At 41.3% G+C, this 21,197-nt stretch overlaps 2 protein-coding genes across 3 annotated transcripts in view; both read left to right on the top strand.

The window, feature by feature from the left end:
- The window catches only part of LOC118581956 (translation initiation factor IF-2-like), a 30,110-nt gene extending 24,373 nt beyond the window's left edge, over nt 1-5,737 (top strand). The window contains exon 3 of the mRNA XM_036184347.1: nt 5,658-5,737. Coding sequence (XP_036040240.1) covers nt 5,658-5,690 — 33 coding nt within the window. The 3' untranslated portion in view covers nt 5,691-5,737. The remainder of the gene's footprint in view (nt 1-5,657) is intronic.
- Raly (RALY heterogeneous nuclear ribonucleoprotein) overlaps nt 5,682-21,197 on the top strand; it is a 51,955-nt gene continuing 36,439 nt past the window's right edge. For both annotated transcript variants that reach the window (XM_036186077.1, XM_036186078.1), the window contains exon 1: nt 5,682-5,740. The gene's annotated coding sequence lies outside the window, so the exon portion shown is untranslated. The remainder of the gene's footprint in view (nt 5,741-21,197) is intronic.

The raw sequence follows: 21,197 nt of genomic DNA, 5'->3' as shown, positions 1-21,197 counted from the left end.
TGAATGATCAGAGAAATAGAACAAGCCACAGACACCTCACCTTGCCAATTCCTCAGCTGATCCTGTCTCCTCAGTCTGGAAGCCTCTGAGTCCTCATCCAGAATAGATCTTAGCTGAACTGGTGCTGCTCAAAAGCCTAAAAGCTTTTTTAACCAGGCCAAAAGCTTCTAGTTTCTGGTCTTCATGCCTTATATACCTTTCTGCTTTCTGCCATCACTTTCTGGGATTAAAGGCGTGTGCCACCATGCCTGGCTGTTTCCAGTGTGGCTTTGAACTCACAGAGATCCAGATGGATCTCTGCCTTAGGAATGCTAGGATTAAAGGTGTGTGCGCCACCATTTTCTGTATCTAGTGGCTGTTCTGTTCTCTGACCCCAGATAAGTTTATTAGGGTGCACAATATTTTGGGGAACACATATCAACACACACACACACACACACACACACACACACACACACACAAAACAAAACAAAACAAAAACAAAAAACAAAAAAACTTCATTTTGTAGTTTGGTGTAGACAGTGGCTTTCAGTGGTTGACTCATTGAGAGTAGGGAGAAGTGGTAGAGGAGACAGACCAGAAAGGAGTGATGAAAGCTCTGTCGCAGTTCATGTGTTCCAGCCAGGGCTCAGAGGGAGATCTGTTTTCTTGCTATTCACCTGGACTTTGCTGCCTTTTCTTACAGGAGCTTGGGAATGGAATTAACTCAGTGGAAATGGTAGCAAATGAATAGCCTTTGGAGACTGGCCATTGGGGCAGCCTGGCCTTGGGTTCAGAGATGTGCTCTTTTCTTAGGAAGGACCTACGTTCAAGGCAGCTGACACAGTAGGGGCTTTCAAATGGGCCTGAGCCTATTTTAATAGTAAACCTGATTGTCAGCTGATTGTGCCCCTTGAGATCTTGCCCTACAGATAGCCTAGTGTAAGATACCAGGGAGGAAAGGTTGATTCCCAGGCTTTACGGGAAGGAGGAGAAATCATAATTCGTTGGATAACTGAATTTAAATTTCTCAGTCCCAACCTGAAATGGTAGAGCTGTGGTAGCTAAGGAGAGCACGAAGTGAGTCTCAAGTTAAAAAACAAAGCACCCCTCCCAGCAAAAACAAACAAAAAAGCCAGGCTTTGTGAAATTATATAAATTATTCCACTTAAAACACTTTTAACGATTTTCTTTACAGCTTAGTATTTGTAAACCTGGTGCTTTTTCCTAGAGACATGACTTTTTCACTGACCGTGGCTGGCTCTGTTTTACCTTTGACTCTGATCTGTGAAGCTTCTGATAGTTTCTTCTGGGAACAAGCAACCTGAGGTCCTAGTGTAGACACTTTAGGGTCTTACTATAACTGAGGTTCTTTCTTCCCTAGGATAATCTTCCCTTCATATAAATGACCTGAATCCCAACTAAAATCCACACATTCTCTTTTTAATTTTTGTGGAAACTATCCTATTCCCCTGTGGTGTTAATTTGGTGGAAGGGTATAAGATTATCATTGTTTCAGATCCTGATTGTTTTCTTGGGTTGAGTCCCCATCTACATAACATTGTTTAAAACCGACATGAACTTGAAACCTACATTCCCAGCCTCCACATTGAGAGAAGCCCACATTATTCTACAGTACAAGGTCTGGATAATGTGGAAAGCACACTGGTTGGGAATAAGGAAGTTCCTTGCCATTGACTTTCCTCTGACTTTAGACAGATCTCCTCTTGGCTCTGGTCTGACCTCTCCTGTCAGTGGTACAGTCCTTCAGTGCTGCTCTCATCAGAGATAGAAAAGCAATCTTTTGTATAGTCTCAGTTGCACAGAGCACTGTCTGGCATTGTTGGTTTCTGATTATAAAGCCCAAGATTCTCCTTCTAGCTCTAGAGGGGGAAGGGGAACCATCCAACTGTCTCATTAGCATGGAGAAAGAAAACAGTAATTACTTGTGCCTCCCTTGATAATTTCTGCAGGATTGGTTCTTAGGGAAGGAGGAGGGGAAACTGGAGACAGCTTCAGCTGAGGAAGGAGAAATGTTCTTACTTAGTTCCCAGAATATGCAAAGGCAAGAATTTGCACATCTGTTGTATTCTTAGGACATTCCTCCAGGCAGGCTGGAGACTGCCTGGATTGAATTTCAATTGAACTTTTGCGGCATATATTATGTTCTTACTGTCTGACAATAAGTTACTTATGCCAGGTATTCTGACACCCACCTTTGTTAGAGAGTAGGGTGGGATTTTGCTGGACCATTTGGTGACCTGGACACAACATTTGGATTTATTATTTGAGTCAAGGTTAGGTATTTTTGTGAATGGGAGAAGTTTTATAAGAACTGAAAGACTTTAAAATAAATTTTAAAAAAAGGTAAAAACAAAACTGCAAGACTATAGTGTTTGGTCAAGGCTAAGAAAAGCAGGACTCCTCATAGAAAGGTTAAGGAAAGCTTTGAAAGTGGAAGGTTAAGGGCAGCTGGAATAGAACTAGCAGATCCATATGCAAGCTTGGCTCTCAACAATGACTGTTAGCTCTGTTATTCTTTCATTCCCTGTGTGTGGGTATGTGAGCCCAGAAGTACTGACTGAACAGCAGAAGTGGATTGGAGGAGGCCCTCTGCTGGTGAGCATTGCTGGAGGGAGCTTGGAACTAGTAGGTTAGGTTGCCATTATCTTCTGTGGCTGTTCTCTCCTGCCCTGGTTGCTACTCCAGAGACCAATTGAACTCAGTCTTTTTTTTCCCCCTACTTCTTCCCCTTCCCCCAGGAAGATGGCCTCAGCACCTCCTTTGAAGTAGCCCTCCTTTAGACGTTGGAATCATTTATTGTAAACAACCAGGGGGATCTGTAAAGACATGTTGTTTAAAATTTGTTTACAAATATAGAAAATGGGTGGTTGTTTCTGTCAAGTCTTCTACCCCTTGGAGTATTATTCCCTTTCGCCCTCTCCGGGCCTTTTGCTTAATTCTCCCACCTTTGCTGCCCAGGCTCCAGTGTTCTCATGATTTTATATTACTTTGTGACTGACTTTCCTTAGCCTCTAGGTATGTATTCCTGGTTTCCTTATACATTTGTAGAATCTGTTCCCTATTTTAGATGGAGTGCTTTAATATAAATAGCATGGCCTAAGGGAGGAGTAACTCCCTTCAGTCTTAACTTGCAGTTAACTGGGCCATAGTAATGTGTTCCCAGAAACAGGACTCGGTAAATGCTGATTTCTCAGAAAGGTCTTCATATCATTGTATAAGGTACTTTGATCAGATATTTCAGGACAGCCTACTTGTTAATAATCTCAACCTTCTAGTCTCTAGGGGCTGGAGAAATGACTTCGTGATTAAGTGACTGAGAACACTTGTTACTCTTTCATAGTAACACAGTAAGGCTTCTAGCACCCACATCCAGAGGCTCATAACTATAACTGTTGCTTCAGGGGATTTGATGTTTTCTGGCTTCCAAAAGCACCTGCACACATTTGACATTCATTTACACAAACCCACACAGAAACATAAATAAAAATAAGAAAAATAAATTTTAATCCTTTATGGTCTTTATTTCTGTGTGTTAAGATTTATTTTTCTTATTTTTATTTATGTGTGTCTGTTTTTGTGAGCAAATGCCCTATGTGTGCAGGGGTCCACAGAGGCCAGAGAGGGCCTGGGAGCTGCATTTGGCAAGTGTTTATGAGATGTCTGATGTAGGTGTTAGGAAACAAATGAGTTCGCTGAAAGAACAGTAAGTACGTACTCCTAACCACTGAGCCATCTCTCCAGCCCCCAAATAAAATCAATCTTTAATTGGTGGGGAAGCAGGGCAGTAAGCTGACTCAGTGGGTAGAGGAACTTGCTGTCAAGTGTGTCAACCTGAGTTTAATACTTGGCGCCCACATCATGAGAGGAGAGACCTGACTCCGGCAAGTTGTCTTCTGACCTTTCACACACGTATTATAGCATGCTCATGTGCAAGATACCTCCACCCCACATAAGTAAATAAATGAGGGGAAAATATGGTCCAGTATGGTAAAAGCTTGTGTTGTGGTTTGAAAGTGAAATGTCCCTTGTAAGTTCATGTATTTGAATTCTTTGTCCTTAGCTGGTGGTACTCTTTTGGAAGGATATAGACACTTTTGGAGCTGGAGCCTCCCTAGAGGAAGCAGGTTACTGTGGAAGAGCTTGAGGAGCCTAGCCTCATTTCTTACCTGTCCTCTGCTTCCTGACATGGTGTGCTGTTATGCCCTCCTCCTCCATGGTGGACTGTATCGCTCCTCTGTACTTGTTTCTAATATTGACTTATTAATTTAATTGTGTATGTACGAGTGTGTGTACAGGTCAGAGGACAACCCTTTTGGTAAGTCAGTTCTCTTCTGCCTTTTGGATCCTGTGGATGAAACTCAGGTGGTCAGGCTCAGTAAAGTACCTTTATCCACTGAACCATTTTGCCAGTCCTGTATCCCTTTGCTATCTACCTTTCTTTTTTTCAAAAAAAAAAAAAAATTTACTCATTTTATGTGTGAGAATGTTTTGCTTACATATATGTCTGTACCATATTGTGCCAGGTTCCTGCTTAAGTCAGAAGAGGGTTTTGGACTAGAGTTATGGATGATTGTGTGTCACCATGTGGGTGTTAGGAATTGAATCTTGTTCCCTGCAAGAACAAGTGCTCTTAACCTCTGAGCCATCTCTCCAGTCCCCTGTATCCCATCTTAAAGCCTAAATAGAGTCTTCCTCCCCTAAGTGGCTTTTTAAAAACATTTATTTTCACTTTATGTGTGTCTTTGTCTTCATGTATGTATGTATGTGTACCACGTGTGTGCCTGGTGCCTGCAGAGGCCAGAAGAGGGTGTTAGATCGCCTGGAACTGGAATTACAGGTGGTTGTGAGCTGCCTTGCGGGTGCCAGGAACTAAACACTGGTCCCCTGTAAGACCAGCAAGTGCTGTTAACTGCTGAGCCATCTCTTAAGTGGCTTTTGTCAGGTTTTATCATAGGGAAGTAAGTAAGTTAAAGAAAAGTAATGGACCTTTTTGAACTCTATGTGACAATAGGCCGACAGCTGGCCGGGCAGTGGTGACAATTTGTTTGATCCCAGCACTCGGGAGGCAGAGGCAGGCAGATCTCTGTGAGTTCGAGGCCAGCCTGGGCTACAGAGTGAGTTCCAGGACAGCTAGGACTGTTTCACAGAGAAACCCATCTCAAAAAAAAAAAAAAAAAAAAAAAACCAAAAAACAACAAAAAAAAAAACCCACTAGAAAACCAAAAACAATAGGCTGACAGTGCCAGAACCAGGGTTGGGTGTGGTGCATGTCTACACCCAACAGGGTTGGGAAGTGGAAGTAGGAGGATCAGGAGTTGAGGACCACCTTTGGTTACATAGTGAATTGAAACCCAGCCTGAGCTACATGAAATCCTGTCTCAAAAAATAAATACGAAGTATATAATGGCTCATTACTGCTATTCTTTTAAAAAGAAAAGTCCTTGGTTTTTCCCTCACTCTGCTCTCATGGCATCCTTTGGAAGTCTTTTTCTGGCCATTTTATCTGAAGTAGATTCTACTCCTACTTGTTTTTTTATTTCATGACTGTGTTTAAATTTTCTTTATAGCACCCAGCAAGGTCTGAAATGATAGGAATCAGAATTCAAAATGTGTAAGGGCTAAGACCCTTGACAAACCTCTTTTCTCTGTTACAGGTGAGTCCTGATTCTAGAGACAGCTGCTGTTGACCCTGTAACCCTAAGGACGAAATAGCTGGCTAAACTCATTCTTGGTACAGGTGAGTGAGGGTATTCGGGCAGACTTGGGCAATCTTGGGCTAAGATAGGGTAACTAGTTTAGGGATTCCTTTTAGCCTTTGCACTGATATTTTAGGATTACTATTTTCTATATGTTGGATTATTCTAGAGATTGGATGTGAGCATAGGTGGCCTGCTGACCAGGGAGGAGGATTGAGGTCACTTTCTTGGAGTTGTCATAAGAATGTTTGGGATCATTTGTCAGGAAAAAAGGCTTCCTTCCTTCTTGCTTTTTCCCCGTGCTGTGGGGGAAGGTTAATCTCAGGACCTAGAACCTCTACCTAACTTGTCATGAACTCTTTGGATGTGTTCTAACAGCCATTGGGGATCTTCTTGACTTATGCCTCTTCGACCTACCAAGCCCCAGGTTAGCATAAGGAAATTTTAAGTCTTCTCTGTCCTTGAAGAATGTGATCATAAGTGGTTAAGGATGATGTGATTCAGTGGAGCTGTGTGAAGTGGGCATTGGGCAACTCAGATAGGAAGGGAAATCACCACGTTGGGAATTTATTATGCTAGCTCTCCCTTTATCTAGACTACTCCATTTTATAGATGAAGAAATGGAGGTCCAGGAAGTACAAATAATTTAGGGACCTATAAAGCCGATCTTAGATTAGCTCACTGAATACCATTATGATGTGACAGACTTTTCATGAACTGCTTGCTAGTTTCCCTGGAATTCTGCAGTTTCTGTCTCTCGACTGCTTTTTTCTTTCGAAAACTTACGACAGCCCTCCTCAGAAATTCAAGTTACTTGAGCCCAACAGGGCAGGGAGGAGGATTTAGGATCCCTTGATCAGTGAGGGACCAAGAAATGTAAGGCAGGAAGACCTTCAGCAGCAGTGGTTTATCTAACTGTGACTGGAAGAAGAAAACACCTAGAACTGAAGGGATCTCAGAAGTTGGGCCGACAGGAGTTAGGGACCTAGACATCTGGGTTGATGCTGGGAGACAGTTTGTCTGTGTAGTCCTGGCTGTCCTTGAACTCTGTAGACCAGACTGACCTGGAACTCACAGAGATCTGCCTGCCTCTGCCTCCCTGAGTTTTAAATCTTGTCTCAACACGTGTCTCTGGCCAGTTTTTATCCCCCAGTTTGTAAAATGGTTGTGACTTCCTGCTTCCCTGCTGCAGTTGTTTTTATTCTGTGCTGAGGTCTGAACCTAGGGCATTCCACTTGTTCCGCAAGCACTACCAAGCTAAATCCCCAATCCCTTGCCGTGTGTGCACAGCCATCAGTGGTAATGTAGAATCGTGTTCTTTTCTGTGGTCTGAAAGTTTGTAAAGAATTAGGATGATTTCTTTAGAAGTTTGGTAGAATTTACCACTGAAGCCATGTGGACATGAAATTTTCTTAAAACATCTTAAAATTACTAATTATAAAAATATTTTAGTTTTTTTTATAGTTTTGCTTAGAATTTTCTATTTCCTTTTTAGTCACTTGATAATTTGTAATTTCTAGAGACTTGTTTATATGTTGTCTGATTTGTTCACTTAAAATTATTTAGTGTTTTCTTAACATTCCTTTTACATAAAATCAGGGCATCTCTATTCCTAGTTTTAGTCATTTGTATTTTCCTAATTTTTATGTCTGTTGGTTTATACATTTTATAATCTTTTCAAAGACTCAATTTTTGGTTTTATTAGTTTGTTGTTACATTGATTTTCTTACTTTAATCTATTATTTCCTAATCTCTGTTTGCTTTATGTACTTTGTTTCTTTTTCTGGTTCTTAAGGTTTAGGCCATTGATTTGAAATTGCATTTATTATTTTTACTAAGTGGATATGTGCCCCTCCTTTTCTTGTTCTATTAAAACTAAAAAGGTTCTTTCTTCCTTTATTACTGAAACAGTGGGCAGAGAAGAAGATGGCTAAGCAGAGAGGAACTAATAGGCCCTATAGCTCAGATCAGTGAAAGGGCACTTCTAGGGAGTCCTGAGCCTAAGAAGACTGCTATGAAATCAGAATCTCAGTTCAGGAACCACGGTCTATTAGCAGCTGTGGTGCCAGGATCATGAGATAAAGCTAGGCCTGGTGGCACAGCCAGCTACTTGGGAGGCTGAAGCCAGAGGGTCACAAGTTCAGGACCTGCTCTGGTTATAGAGATGCTAGGTCAGCCTGGACACTTCCGGAGACCCTTTCTCAAAAAGAAGATGAATGAATGAACAAATGCATGAAGGTACAAGGCCACTTCCGTCTTAGGTTCAAAATTCAGTACTGTGATAGAAAGATTTTTGAGATCAGTAAGAGATGCTGTAGGGAATTTGCCTAATGGGGGTTAGGTAGAGGAAGTGGGAAAACCTATTACAAAAGACTCCATTAACACAAAGCAGAGAGGTGAAGGATTACAGTCCTGGCTCCCCCAGAGGATGAGCCTGGAGAGAAGGAACAGCATACAAACGTCTCTGGGGTTTTTGCCCAGCATTTTTGTCTTATCAGAGTCTCCATTCTTTACCCTTATTACCATTTTCTTTCATTGCTGCAGTTAGCTGAACTTACCAAGAGCCCCAGTACTGCATAGGGCGAGAGACAAAAGACTCTTGAGGAAGTAACTTGGGGGTCAGTTAGTGTTTCTTTTTCATTGTTGAATATATTCTTCAAACCGGAAACCATATAGCCTTAAAGGAGTTAGATGTATACTAAGATTTGAGTTTTGCTGTGACATTTATCTCCTGAGTGACTAACTTCACTGACCTATAGTTTTCCTCATCTGTGAAGTTAGATCTTATTGTGGTTATTATGATGCTAATGGATGATGGAAAAATAATTGACCTGGCTAATTGGAGGAGGTATGTTTTTGGATTGTATATTCCAGGATCCCATATTCCCTTCTCTCTGCTTCCTGTCTGCCATGATGTAAACTGCTCTGCTCTGCCACATTGTCCTTCACAAGATGCAACCTTAAATCAAAAACTTCTTCCTTGAAAGAGAAAGAAAAGGCAGGGAAGAGAGACAGAAAGAGAAAGAAGGACAAGGGAAGAGGCCTGGTACAGAGTGGTGTTCACCTGTCAGTGACTGAAATAAATCCTTAGACCATGTGTTAAATGATTAAGTTTACAAAGGGGAACGTGGGTTCTGAACTTTAGTCTGCGCAACCTTGGGAAAGCAGTTCATTCCTAAGTTTCACTTTCCTCAGCTGTAAAAGGAGGAACAAGGCAGAAAGCTTTAGAGAGCCACTGTCCTGTTCTCAAGCTGTATTTGTATTCTGGCTTTTGCTCTTGGTTGAGAAGGTTTTCTTTGTGAGAAGGCTTTTCTTTTCTTTGCATTTGTGTGTATGTGGTGTGTATGCCAGAACTGACTGGAGCTGGAGCTCCCGGTGGTTGTGAGGTGCCTGATGTGGGCGCTGCGAACCAGACTGGTCATCTGCACCAGCAGCAAGCTCTGTTTACCACGGTATCATCTTCCTAGCTCTGCAGGAAGGCTTTTCAAGAGTTGAGTTTTAGGGGCTGGAGAGATGACACTGGTGTCTTTTCAGAGGCCTCAGGCCCTCCTTGTCCTCCGCCTGTACCAGGCACACAAGTGGTGCATAGATATAAGTGCAGGTAAAATGCCTGTATATGTTTTTTTGTTTGTTTTGTTTTTTAAATGGCTTTGTCTAGCTCCAGAATATTTAGAATCTTATTGAAACCAGTTTCAGGCACCAAGAATAGTTTTGTTTTGTTTTTCTTTTAATTTTAAAAAATTTTTTATTTTATTTTATTTTGCAGGGAGGGCGGTTATTTAGTCTGGAAATGCCTTGGTTTCTCTAAAATTTCTGTGTGTGGGGGGGGTATATGTGTATGCTGTATGCCATGATATATGTTGATCTGAAGACAGCTTTGTGGGATTGATTTTCTCCTTCAGTTTTTTTGTGGGGTCCAGAAATTGAACTCCAGTTGACAGGCTTGCAGGGCAAGTGCCTTTACCTGCAGCTATCTCACTTGCCAAGTTTTTATTGTTAAACATAGTAGGCAGCTCCTTTCTCTCTCTAGAATGCTGTCACACTTCTTAATAATTCAGTTTTTTATTTTATGTGCATTGGTGTTTTGCCTGCATGTATGTCTGTGTGAGGGTGTTGGGCCCCCTGGGACTGGAGTTACAGACAGTTGTGAGCTGCTATGTGGGTGCTGGGAATTGAACCCAGTGCTACTGACCACTGAGTCATCTCTCCAGCCACATAGGGTGCCATGCAGAAGGAATGGATCTTAAAGGAAAAGGTTTGGAGGGGAGCCAAAGCAAGCAGAAGGTTGAGGAAAGGGTTGGGAGGGGAGGGAAATGCCAGGGTCTGAGTTTCCCTAACTAAGGCAGCCTGTGGAGGCCAGCTCCAAAGGCTACAAGTAGGGTTCAAAGCAAAGGTTCACAGCGGAGTGAGACTTCATTTAGGACTTGACTGAGGGATATTTCCTAGGAACAGAATGCATTCGAACATGAACTGTTTGGGTCCTGCATGCTCTTCTCTTCTGTTACAGTTCTAATTCTTCCCAGTTATAATGCCTTCTAGTTCAGTTCTCTCTATGCTACTCTGCTCTAGTCCTCCACAGCTTATATACACATTCAATACCAAAACTTTTTGCAATAAAATAACGTACAAAAACTGATGGGAGTGAGTAACCGTGGCAACACCTGGCTTCAAGATCCCTTGTGTATAAACTGTGACCTGAGGCTGTGGGCACAGTGCCTGGTAAGATAGGTTGCTGAGAGATCTCCACAGGGAGTCAGGTCTTTATTGGCCAGACTTGGCAAGTGAAGAATTGGTATAGTATTTTAGGTTGCTTTGAGTTAATAACTTTGGTTAGATATCTGCAACTCTGACCTTGTACATATCTGTAAAGTTTTTAACTTATGATCTGTTTGCAGAAACATTCAGTCTAGTTTGAAACTGCTCTGAGGTTTCAAATCAGCAAAATATATGTAGCTTGTCTTAGACTGGGGAGAAATTGTTATTTTCTGATATGTACAAGGTCAGAGTTGCCAAGTCTGGCCAATAAAGTCTGAGTTCAAGGAACAAAGTAGACTTTAAAGTGTCTTAACAGTCCCTGTGGGACAATAGATCTAGTTATGAAGCATATCCTAGTATATTTTCTATATATCAAAATTATACAGCTTAATGAGAAGTCATCTTCCTGACCATCCACAGGTGTATGTGCCTATAAGATTGAGATGCAATCATGAGATTATGTATGCATGTCACATGAGATTACACACTACAGTGCAGGTTTTGGGGACACCACAGCTGCTTTTGCACATGTGAAACCACAGACGGGAGCAACTGTTCAAAGCCAGTGGTCCCGTTAGTCTTGCTCCAGCAGGATTCTCCATCAGAGAATTACTCATCTGGTGGATTGACATCTAAATTATCAATTGCTTTTTTTCCCCCCAGAGCTGAGGACTGAACCCAGGGCCTTGCGCTTGCTAGGCAAGCGCTGTACCACTGAGCTAAATCCCCAACCCCAAATTAGCAATTGCTATTGCTGTATTTGTGTCATGGACCACAATAATAGTTCATGACACCCAATGTCTTCTGGTCTCCTAAGTTAAACAACTTTTTTTCCTGAAAATGTGTCAAGTTTTGTTTAACTTATTAGTGTGAAAATCAGCTCAGTCAAGATTTCTAAATTAGGTCCAAAATTAGTTAATACCTTCTTGAAAATGTAACCTGGAATTACCTTTCTTCTGGGGCCTGGAGGTTGGGTATACCATGCGTAACTGGCATTTACTGGGCTCTAGGGATCTGAACTCTGGGGCGTCTTCCTTCCTTAGGAAGTACTTTAATTGCTGAGTCATCTCTCCAACCCTGAAGAAATAACTTGATTTCCTTTCTTAGGTTTTCTTCTCTCATAATTCTCTACATACTGTTTCTCTTTAGTCGTCAACCCACATGGTTGGAAAGAGCAACTAGGGTCTTTTACAAAATTTCCTTACATTAGCTTTTTATTTGGTCTTTGTCATGGGGACATGCTATTTTATTTTAGCCATTGTCTCAGAACTACCACTTTGTGCAGAGATAGTAAATGCGACCCCCACACTTAAACTAGCAGCTTGCTCTAACACTCTAGTTGATGTGCAGAATTGTTTGAAGCCTGACTCCATTCTTAACCTCCACAGAAGCAACATGGAAGAGAACTGAGATTTGAAGTTGACTACATCTGGGTTTGAGCACTAGGAAAACTTCTCAAATGTTCTTCTAGAATAGCCTCTCCCTTCCCCCTGGTTAGTTACCAATTAATACTAGATGTGCCTTGAGTTAACTTTAAAATTTTTCTTTATTAGCATATACTTTATAACATTGAGTTTTATGACATTTTCATACATGTATGTAATCATACATTTGACCATATTCATGTCCCATCACTCTGTTTTGTTTCCTTCCTACTTTTACTGATCTCCTCCCTCTTCTTAAGTAGTTTCCTACCCAACCCCATTGTTGAATCCGTGAGTTTGAGTAGGGTTACTACAGGAGCATGTTTAGAGTACTGGCAACAGAGTGTGGTTACACCACTGAAGAAAATGTAGATTAAAAAAAAAAAGGCAGAGGCAGAGGCAGAGGCAGGAGGATCTCTGTGAGTTCGAGGCCAACCTGGTCTCCAAAGCGAGTTCCAGGAAAGGTGCAAAGCTACACAGAGAAACCCTGTCTTGAAAAACCAAAAAAAAAAAAAAAAAAAAAGGCAATTATATTAGAGTTGTGTGTGTGTGCATGTATATTATATATACATACACACACATACAGTATAATATCGCATATAAACACATGGAGAATAAACACAAACAACTACTGTATCGTGGTTGCTGTGGTCCCCCTCCCCCTTTTTGCAATGTAAGTTTGAGGTCCTGACTTCTGCTTTTCCTATCAGTCCTAATAGTCAGCCTCATAGCCATTTGGAAACCTGATTTGATTATGTCTGCTCACATCAAAACATTACTGATGATTGAACAGTAGTAATCCGGCTGGCACTATGCCACTTGGAGAGAACAGGATGAGAAATGATTATCAGGTGCATAGGAGCTGTTAAATCCACAACTGGAAATGCTCCACAAATCAATAAATAAAAGACAGGATTTGGGGTGGGGGGAGTGCTAGTATTTTCTGGGATTTAGAAATTTCAATTCTTAGTGGAATAAACATGTCTGTTCTGTTAGCCAGCTTCCAAATCACCACACAGAGACTTCTTATTAATTATGAATGCTTGACTGATAGCTTAGGGTTGCCCCATTAGCTCTTAATTTAAATGAACCCATTTCTATTAGTTTACTTTCTGCCTCGTGGCTTTACCTTTACTCTACCCATCTTGCTTTCCTCTTTCCTCCATTTCTTGCTGGCAACTCCTTGTGACTGTTCTTCTTTCCAGCATTCTCTCTGCCCTGAAAATTTTGCCTAGCTGTTGGCTATTCAGCTTTTTATTAAACCAATCACAGTGAAATACCTTCACACAGTATAAAGGAATATTCCACAACATAAACAGGTGCACATTTTTACATGTACTTGTGTAAAAGTGAATTAACAAGTGTTCAAATGTTGCTGAGGCTGCTTGGAGGCCACCTGCCATTCTGGACATCATCTCAGGTGTCTAAACAAGGTTATTGTCCTTGGATGGAAAGAACCCTGTCTTCAGAATTACACTGATAAAAGTTCTGATTCCTGCCTGTGTTCCTAGGTTGGTTCTTTCCCTCTTAAGAGTATCAGTTTTTAGATTGTTACAGTTTTTAGATATGAAGGTGTGATGCCTCCCCAGTGACTTGATGGTTTGATTCTCTAGCTGATGGCACTATTGAGTTTCTTAGACCGTGAAGGTAATGACTTCATCAATGGGTTAAATCTATGGATAGGTTCATACTAAATGGGCTTTTAGGAAGTAGGCCTGGTTGGAAGATGTAGGTCACTGAAGACATGATTTTGAAAGATAAAGCTGGCCCCTCTTTCTTCTGCTTCCTAACTGCCATGAGGTGAGTAGCCTCCTTTGTCACAGGCCAATAGCATTGGAGCTAATTAGCCATAACTTAGCCATAAACTGAAACCATAAACCAAAATAAATCTTTGTTCCCTTAGTTGACTTTCTCAGATGACTTGTCATTGTGACAGATAAACTAGCAGATTAGTATGAGAATTCAAAATACTTTTGGCAAATATCATAATCTATAAAACTTGCTTGAGGGGTTGGGGATTTAACTCAATGGTAGAGCACTTGCCAGGAGCAAGGCCCTGGGTTCGGTCCTCATCTTGGGGTGGGGGGGTGGGAAAAAAGGGAAAAACTTGCTTGAGTAGAGGCTAACTAAGGCAAGCTGATCTGTTTGTGTTAGCTCTTTGAGGACTGACTGACAGTAGAGTCTGTTCTTCTCTAATCACCCTTGTCCTAAGAAATGCTGGGTTCATTTTCCTTCTTAGTTTCATGCCCCAGAGGTATTGGGCAAAAAAAAATAAAGAGCCCTCAGGTCAGGTTCTGTCACAGCGTTTGTCACACATGAGTAAGCAGGACGTTATCTGGCAGATACCAAGGGCAGGGCAGGTGGTTCCGGAAGCAGCGGCTGGTGAACAAAAGGCTTTCTCTCTGTTCCTAATAAATTGGTCCTTGGAGATCCTAGCTTTGAAATTCTAATTGACACAGGAGGAAAAGATTCATTAGGCCCTGGACTCATTAAAATGCTCTGCTGCTCACCTTCAATTTATTCTTGGCAGTTCATCAGAAGGAATTAAGTAAACCGACAGTCTGTGGTGCTGCTGACAGCAGATTCCTATGTGATTGGTAGTCTTGGGGGCTGTGAGTGTTGGCTGTACCTCCTATATTCTATGGCATAAACAGATGGTTTGAGAAAGCACATCATCCCTGGTACTTCCTGAGTCTAAATCTCACGTACCTTTAGCACTGAAAGGACCTTCTGAGATCATAAGCGATAACTCATTTATACAGATGGTCCAAAGAATGACTGGAGCTTGCCCTCAAGATCACTGCACACTTTCATAGTAAAATTACAGTTCGCATAACCTGACTTTGGGCCAAGAATATTTCCCTTGAACCCATTTTGAACTTTTAGGATTAGAATGTCATTTATTCAATTATAAAACATAATGTTCATTTTATTTTTGTGTGTATGGGCATTTTGCCTTCGTGGTGCTTGAGGAGACCAGAACAGGGCTTCGAATTCCCTGGACTGGAATTATAGGCAGTTGGGAGCTGCCATGTGGGTACTGTGAATTGAACCCAGGTCTTCTGGAAAAACAACCAGTGCTTTTAACCACTGAGCCATCTCTCCAGCTCTTAAAATATAACACATTTTGTGTGCTAAGATTCTGTGATAAAATAAGCATGGGGTTGGGTGAAGGTAGGAGAAGGAAATCATGTACCTTTCCCATATTAGAGATTAGAAAGACCACCACACAGACGGAATAAATAACTCAATTGGTAAAGTGCTTGCCATGTAAGTATGGGGACCCCGAGTTCAGCTCCCCAAACCAATGTTAAAAAGAAAAAAACAAACAAAAAACCGTTGCTGGTTGAGGCCAGCCTGGTTTACAGAGCAAGTTCTAGGACAGCTAGGGCTACACAGAGAAACCCAGTCTCGAAAAACAAACTCCCCCCCCCACCCCCAACAAAGAAACAACAACAATAAAAAGAGAACTTGCTGGGCATGGTGGCACATGCCTTTAATTGTGGGGAGAGACAGGCAGACCTTTGAGAGGTCAAGGCAAGCTAGGTCTACATAACAGCTCTAGGTCAGTCAAGGCTAAGAGTGAGATTATCTCAAAAAAGACTGTAACTAAGTAGGTAAGTAAGTAAATAAATACATAAATACATAAAAGCTAAGTGCGGTGGCATGCCTTTATAATCCCAATGCTAGGGAAGTAGAGATGGGCAGCTACTGAAGAATAACATCTAAGACTGACTTCTGGTTGCCACACTCATCTGTGTACAACCACTTCCATAATACATTCATTTACACCTACATGAACAAATTTCACAGAAGGAATGACAGACAAGAAAAAGGAATGACTACCAACAGTGAGGAATTTGTTCACTAGAGAAGTAGATAGGGAATGTTAAGAGCCAGTGTGATTGGCTTCTGTGTCCCAGTCCTGAGATTAGGTATAGTTCCTTCATTAAGAACACAGCCAGCTGTACTTGGGGTTGGGGATTTAGCTCAGTGGTAGAGCGCTTGCCTAGCAAGCACAAGGCCCTGGGTTCAATCCTCAGCTCTGGCAAAAGAAAAAAAAAAAAAAAGAACACAGACTTTGGTTTCTTTACTGTTCCCAGCCAGGGCCTAGATTCAAGAACACTTTGATATAGCTTGTGGCTTTAGTTGCTAAAAGCATGGGAGAACAGATGGCCATTTCAGCAGTTTGGATCATGAGGTTATGATCTCAGACAGAGCTAGAAGATACATTGAGAACTCTATACAGTTACTGCTGTTTTTGTTTTTTAAACTAGGCTCCTCCCAAGCTCTTCTCTATCTCAGAACAAAGCAAAATTAGCTAAATCAGTCTACTTCCCATCTGTAGCCTCCCACTCGCATCCCCTTCCCTTCCCCTAGTCCCATATAGTTTTCCTGTACTGACCTCAGTGTAAGGACTCCTGGGGTCTGCTATCCCAAATGACCCTTTGAACCTATTTCACAGGCATGTCTGAAGATGAGGTTAATGAGTCTGGTTCCACAGCCATTATGGCATCTACTTTATTTAGATCACTCTGGCTGTAGGCCTCCTAACCAGGCTTCCATCCACTCTCTGGTTTTTATTCTCAACTTCTTAAGAATTAGATTGGCTGCTTAGTATGACTACTAAACAGCCTCAAGAAAGATCAACACTGAGAGAAACTGATGTTTCTTGATTGTTTAAAATCCTGTCAAATTTTAATGAGTATTAGTGGGCATATGACTTAATGTTTGTTCTGTTTGGAAGACAGGGTCTCACTCAAGGCTGGCCTTGATCTCACAGTGGTCCTCCTGCCTCTATTTCAGTGTTTTAAACATACATTGTTTATTTGTGTGGTTTTTTTTAAAGATTTATTTATTTATTGTGTATACAGAAGGGGGCGCCAGATCTCATTACAGATGGTTGTGAGCCACCATGTGGTTGCTGGGAATTGAACTCAGGACCTCTGGAAGAGCAGTCAGTGCTCTTAACCTCTGAGCCATCTCTCCAGCCCGTATTTGTGTTTTTTGAAAACAGATTCTTCTCATACAATATATCCTGATTATAGTTTCCCCTCCTGCTCCTCCCAGTTCCTCCCCATCTTCCCTCCCCTCCAGATCCACTCCCTTTCTATCTCTCATTAGAAAAGAACAGGCTTCTAAAAGATAACAACAAAACATGACAAAATAAGATGAAACAAAAATTACCATATTGAAGTTGGACACAGCAACCCAATAGGAGGAAGAGTCCCAAGAGCAGGCACAAGAGTCAAAGACCCACTTGTTCTCAACAGTCAGTTCCATAAAAATATTAAGCTAATAGCTATAATGTATCTGCAGAGAACCTGGTGCAGACCCATGTAGGCACTGTGCTTGCTGCTTCATTCTCTGTGAGTTCATATGCACTTTGCTTAGTTGATTCAGAGGGCCTTGTTCTGCGATTCCTCCACCCCCACCACCACTACCATCCCCCCTCTTTGAGATTCCCTGAGCTCTGAGGAGAGGAATTTGATGGACTTCCAATTTAGACTCTTTATAATGTCTGGGTATGGCTCTCTGCTGCCATCTGCTGCCAGAGGAAGTCTTTCTGATGATGACTGGACAAGGCACTGATCTGAGCATAGTAGGATATCATTAGGAATCATTTATTCATTCATTCATTTATCTATTTTTTAAAGAATCATAGTGTTTGGTTTTACCCAAGGTCTCTGGGCTATCTAGTCTCTGGTTCTTGGTTACCCAGACTGTTGGGTGTGAGTTCCTTCTCATGGAGTGGCCCATAAATCATACCAGATGTTGGTTGGCTACTCATACAAGTTCTGTACCACTATTGCCCTAGTATATTTTGCAGGACAGATAGTAGGTCAAAGGTTTTATGGCTGGGCTGGTGTCCATGTTTCCCTTCAGTAGCCTGCAGAATACCTTCTCACACCAAAGAGACTAGAACGTGGTGGTGAAGGCTTCGTGTTCAACTTCTCCATGTTCAGCCAGTTGTGTGGGTGTTGTTCTTGGCAATGGGGTCTGTCAGTTTGCTGAGAGCAACTGCTTTATTAATAACAGCTTGGGTTTGGAGATTTCCATGGGACCCCTTGGGCAATAACTCAATTGAATTCAACCCAGTCCAGACACTGGAAGTCTTACTTGGCTACAAGAAATGGCCAGTTGAGACTCCATATGCCCCATTATGAGGAATCCTCATAGGATCACTTTCAAAGACTCCCGGAAGTTTCCACTGCTCTCGGTTTCCACACCACCCTCCAAATGCACCCCAATTCCAGCAGTCTTTCCCTGCACTACTCCCTCCACCCTGTCTCTCCCCCAGTTTAACCCCCCCCCCCCAAGTCGGCCAGTCTGCCTGTAAAATTTATTCTGTTTTCCCTCCCAGAGAGATCCATTTATCCTCCCAGATCTCTTTACCTGACATCTGAGTCTGCAGATTGTGGGTTTATCATTTACTTGTCTTTTGGGGTCTGGATTACTGCACTCAGGATGTCCCCTCCCCCACAGTTGCGTCCATTTGCCTGGAAATTTCAATTTTTTTAACAGCTGAGTAATACTCCATTGTGTGAATGTTCTTTATCCATTCTTCTGTTGCGGGATGTCTAAGTTGCCAGTTTCTGGCTATTATAAAGCTGCAATGAACATGTTTGAGCAAATGTCTTTGTGGTATAACAAGAGCGGTGGTATAGCTGGATCTTGAGGCAGATCGATTACTGTCTTTCTGAGGAACTGCCATACTGATTTCCATAGTTGTTGTGTAAGATTGCACTCCCACCAGCAATGGAGGAGTGTTCCCCTTGCTCCACATCCTCACCAGCATGAGCTGTCACTTGTGTTATTGATCGTAGCCATTCTGGCAGATATAAGATGGAATCTCAAAGTCATTTTGATTTTCATTTCTCTGATGGCTAAGGCTGTTGAACATTTCTTAAAGTGTTTTGTAATCATTTGAGATTCTTCTATTGAGAATTCTGTTTAGATCTGTACCCCATTTGTGTTTGTTCTTTTGGCTTTGGTTTTCCAGACAGGGTTTCTCTTTTGTTGTCTTGGAACTCACTTTGTATCCCTAGCTGGCCTTGAACTCAGAGATCCTCCTGCCTCTGCCTCCCAAGTGCTGGAATTAAAGACGTGCCACTATGCCTGGCCTGTACCCCATTTTTTAATTGTATTACTTGGTTTTTTGATAAGCAGTTTCCTGAGTTCTTTATATTTTTTGCATATTCGTCCTCTGTTGGATGTGGAGAGTTGGTAAAGTCTTTTCTCATTTTGTAGGATGTCACATTGTCTGATTGACAGTGTTCATTGCCTTACAGAAGTTTTTCAGTTTCATGAGGTCCTATTTATTAATGATCTTAGTGCCTGTGCTATCAGTGTTCTGTTCAGAAAGTCCTCTCCTGTGCCAATGCGTTCAAGGCTATTCTCCACTTTCTCTTCTATCAGATTCAGTGTATCTGGCTTTATGTTGAAGTCTTTGATCCACTTGGACTTGAGTTTTGTGCATATTTTATGATAAATATGGATGTATTTACATTCTTCTGCACGCAGACATTCAGTTATGCCAGCACCGTTTGTTGAAGATGCTGTCTTTTTTCCAGTGTGTATTTCTGGCTTCTTTATCAAAATTCAGGTGTCCATATGAATGTGGATTTATGTCTGGGTCTTGAGTTTGATTCCATTGATCAATGTGTCTTTTAGCTTTGTAGTACAACTTGAAATCAGCAATGGTGGGAACTCCAGCAGTTCTTTGATTGTTTATGATTGTTTTAGCTATCTATCCTGGGTTTTTGTTTTAGCTATCTATCCTGGGTTTTTTTTTTCTCTGTATGAAGTTGACAGTTGTTCTTTCAAGGTCTATAAAGAATTGTGTTGAAGTTTTGATGGGGATTACATTGAATCTGTAGATTGCTTTTTCATAGGATGGACATGTTTACTATGTTAATCCTACCAATCCATGAGCATAGGAGATCTCTCCATCTTCAATTTCTTTCTTCAAAGAGTTGAAATTTTTATTACACAAGTCTTTCACTTGATTGGTTAGAGTTACCCCAAGGTATTTCATATCTGAAGCTATTGTGAAAGGTGTTATTTCCTGATGTTAATCTAGTATCCAGTCATTTTCCTGAAAGTGTTTATCAGCTATAGGAGTTCCCTGGTAGAACTTTTAGAGTTGCTTATGTAGACACATCATCTGGGAATAGTGATACTTTGACTTCTTCCTTTCCAATTTGTATCCTCTTGCTTTCCTTCAGTTGTCTTAATGCTCTAGCTAAAACTTCAGGCACTATATTGAGTTGATATGGAGAGAGTGTAGTGGAATTGATGATTCAAGTTTCTATTTAATGTTGTCTATAGGCTTTCTGTAAATTGCCTTTTATTATGTTTAGATATGTCCCTTGTATCCCTAATCTCTTCAGGACGTTTATCATGAAGGGATACTGGATTTTGTCAAAGGCCTTTTCTGCATAATGAGATCTTTCAGTTTGTTTATGTGATGGATTACATTTACTAATTTTCATATATTGAACCATCCTTGCATCTCTGGGATGAAGCCTACTTGCTCATGGTGGATAATCTTTTTGATGTGTTCTTGGATTCGGTTTGCAAGTATTTTATTGAGTATTTTTGCATCTGTGTTTATGAGGGAAATTGATTTGTGAGTCTTTACATAGTTTGGGTATCAGAGTACCTGTGGCCTCATAAAGTGAGTTGGGCATCTGGGCATGCTTATGCATGCCTTTAATCCCAGCCTTGGGACGCAGAGGTAGGCTGATTTTGAAAGTCTGGTAGAATTCTGCCCTAAAACACCTGGTCCTGGGCTTTTTTTTTTTTTCTTTCTTTCTTTTCAATTTTTTTGAGATAGGGTCTCTGTGTAGTCTTGGCTGTCCTAGAACTCACTCTGTAGACCAGGCTAGCCTTGAACTCTCAGAGATCCTCCTGCCTCTGCCTCCTAAATTCTAGGATCAGAGGTGTGTGCCACCACCACCTTGAGGTTGAGAGACTTTTAATGACTGCTTCTATGTCACTATTTATATTGTTTATCTGATCTTGATTTGTATTTGGTAAGTAGTACCTATCAAGAAAATTATCCATTTCTTTTAGATTGTCGGATTTGGTGGAGAGTAGGTTTTTAGAGTATGTCCTTAATGAGTCTCTGGATTTCCTTGGTGTCTATTATTATGTCTTCCTCTTTAGTGTTTTTGATTATGTTAATTTGAATTTGAATATTCTCTTCCTGCCTTTAGTTAGTTTGGATAAGGGTTTGTCTGTTTTGTTGCTCCCCCCCCCCCAACAAAAAATACAAACGACTCCCAAGTTTTGTCGATTCTTTATATGAATAATC

Source organism: Onychomys torridus, chromosome 4, assembly GCF_903995425.1.
Source record: "Onychomys torridus chromosome 4, mOncTor1.1, whole genome shotgun sequence".
Taxonomy (NCBI): domain Eukaryota; kingdom Metazoa; phylum Chordata; class Mammalia; order Rodentia; family Cricetidae; genus Onychomys; species Onychomys torridus.
This window is presented reverse-complemented; position numbering and strand designations above follow the sequence as displayed.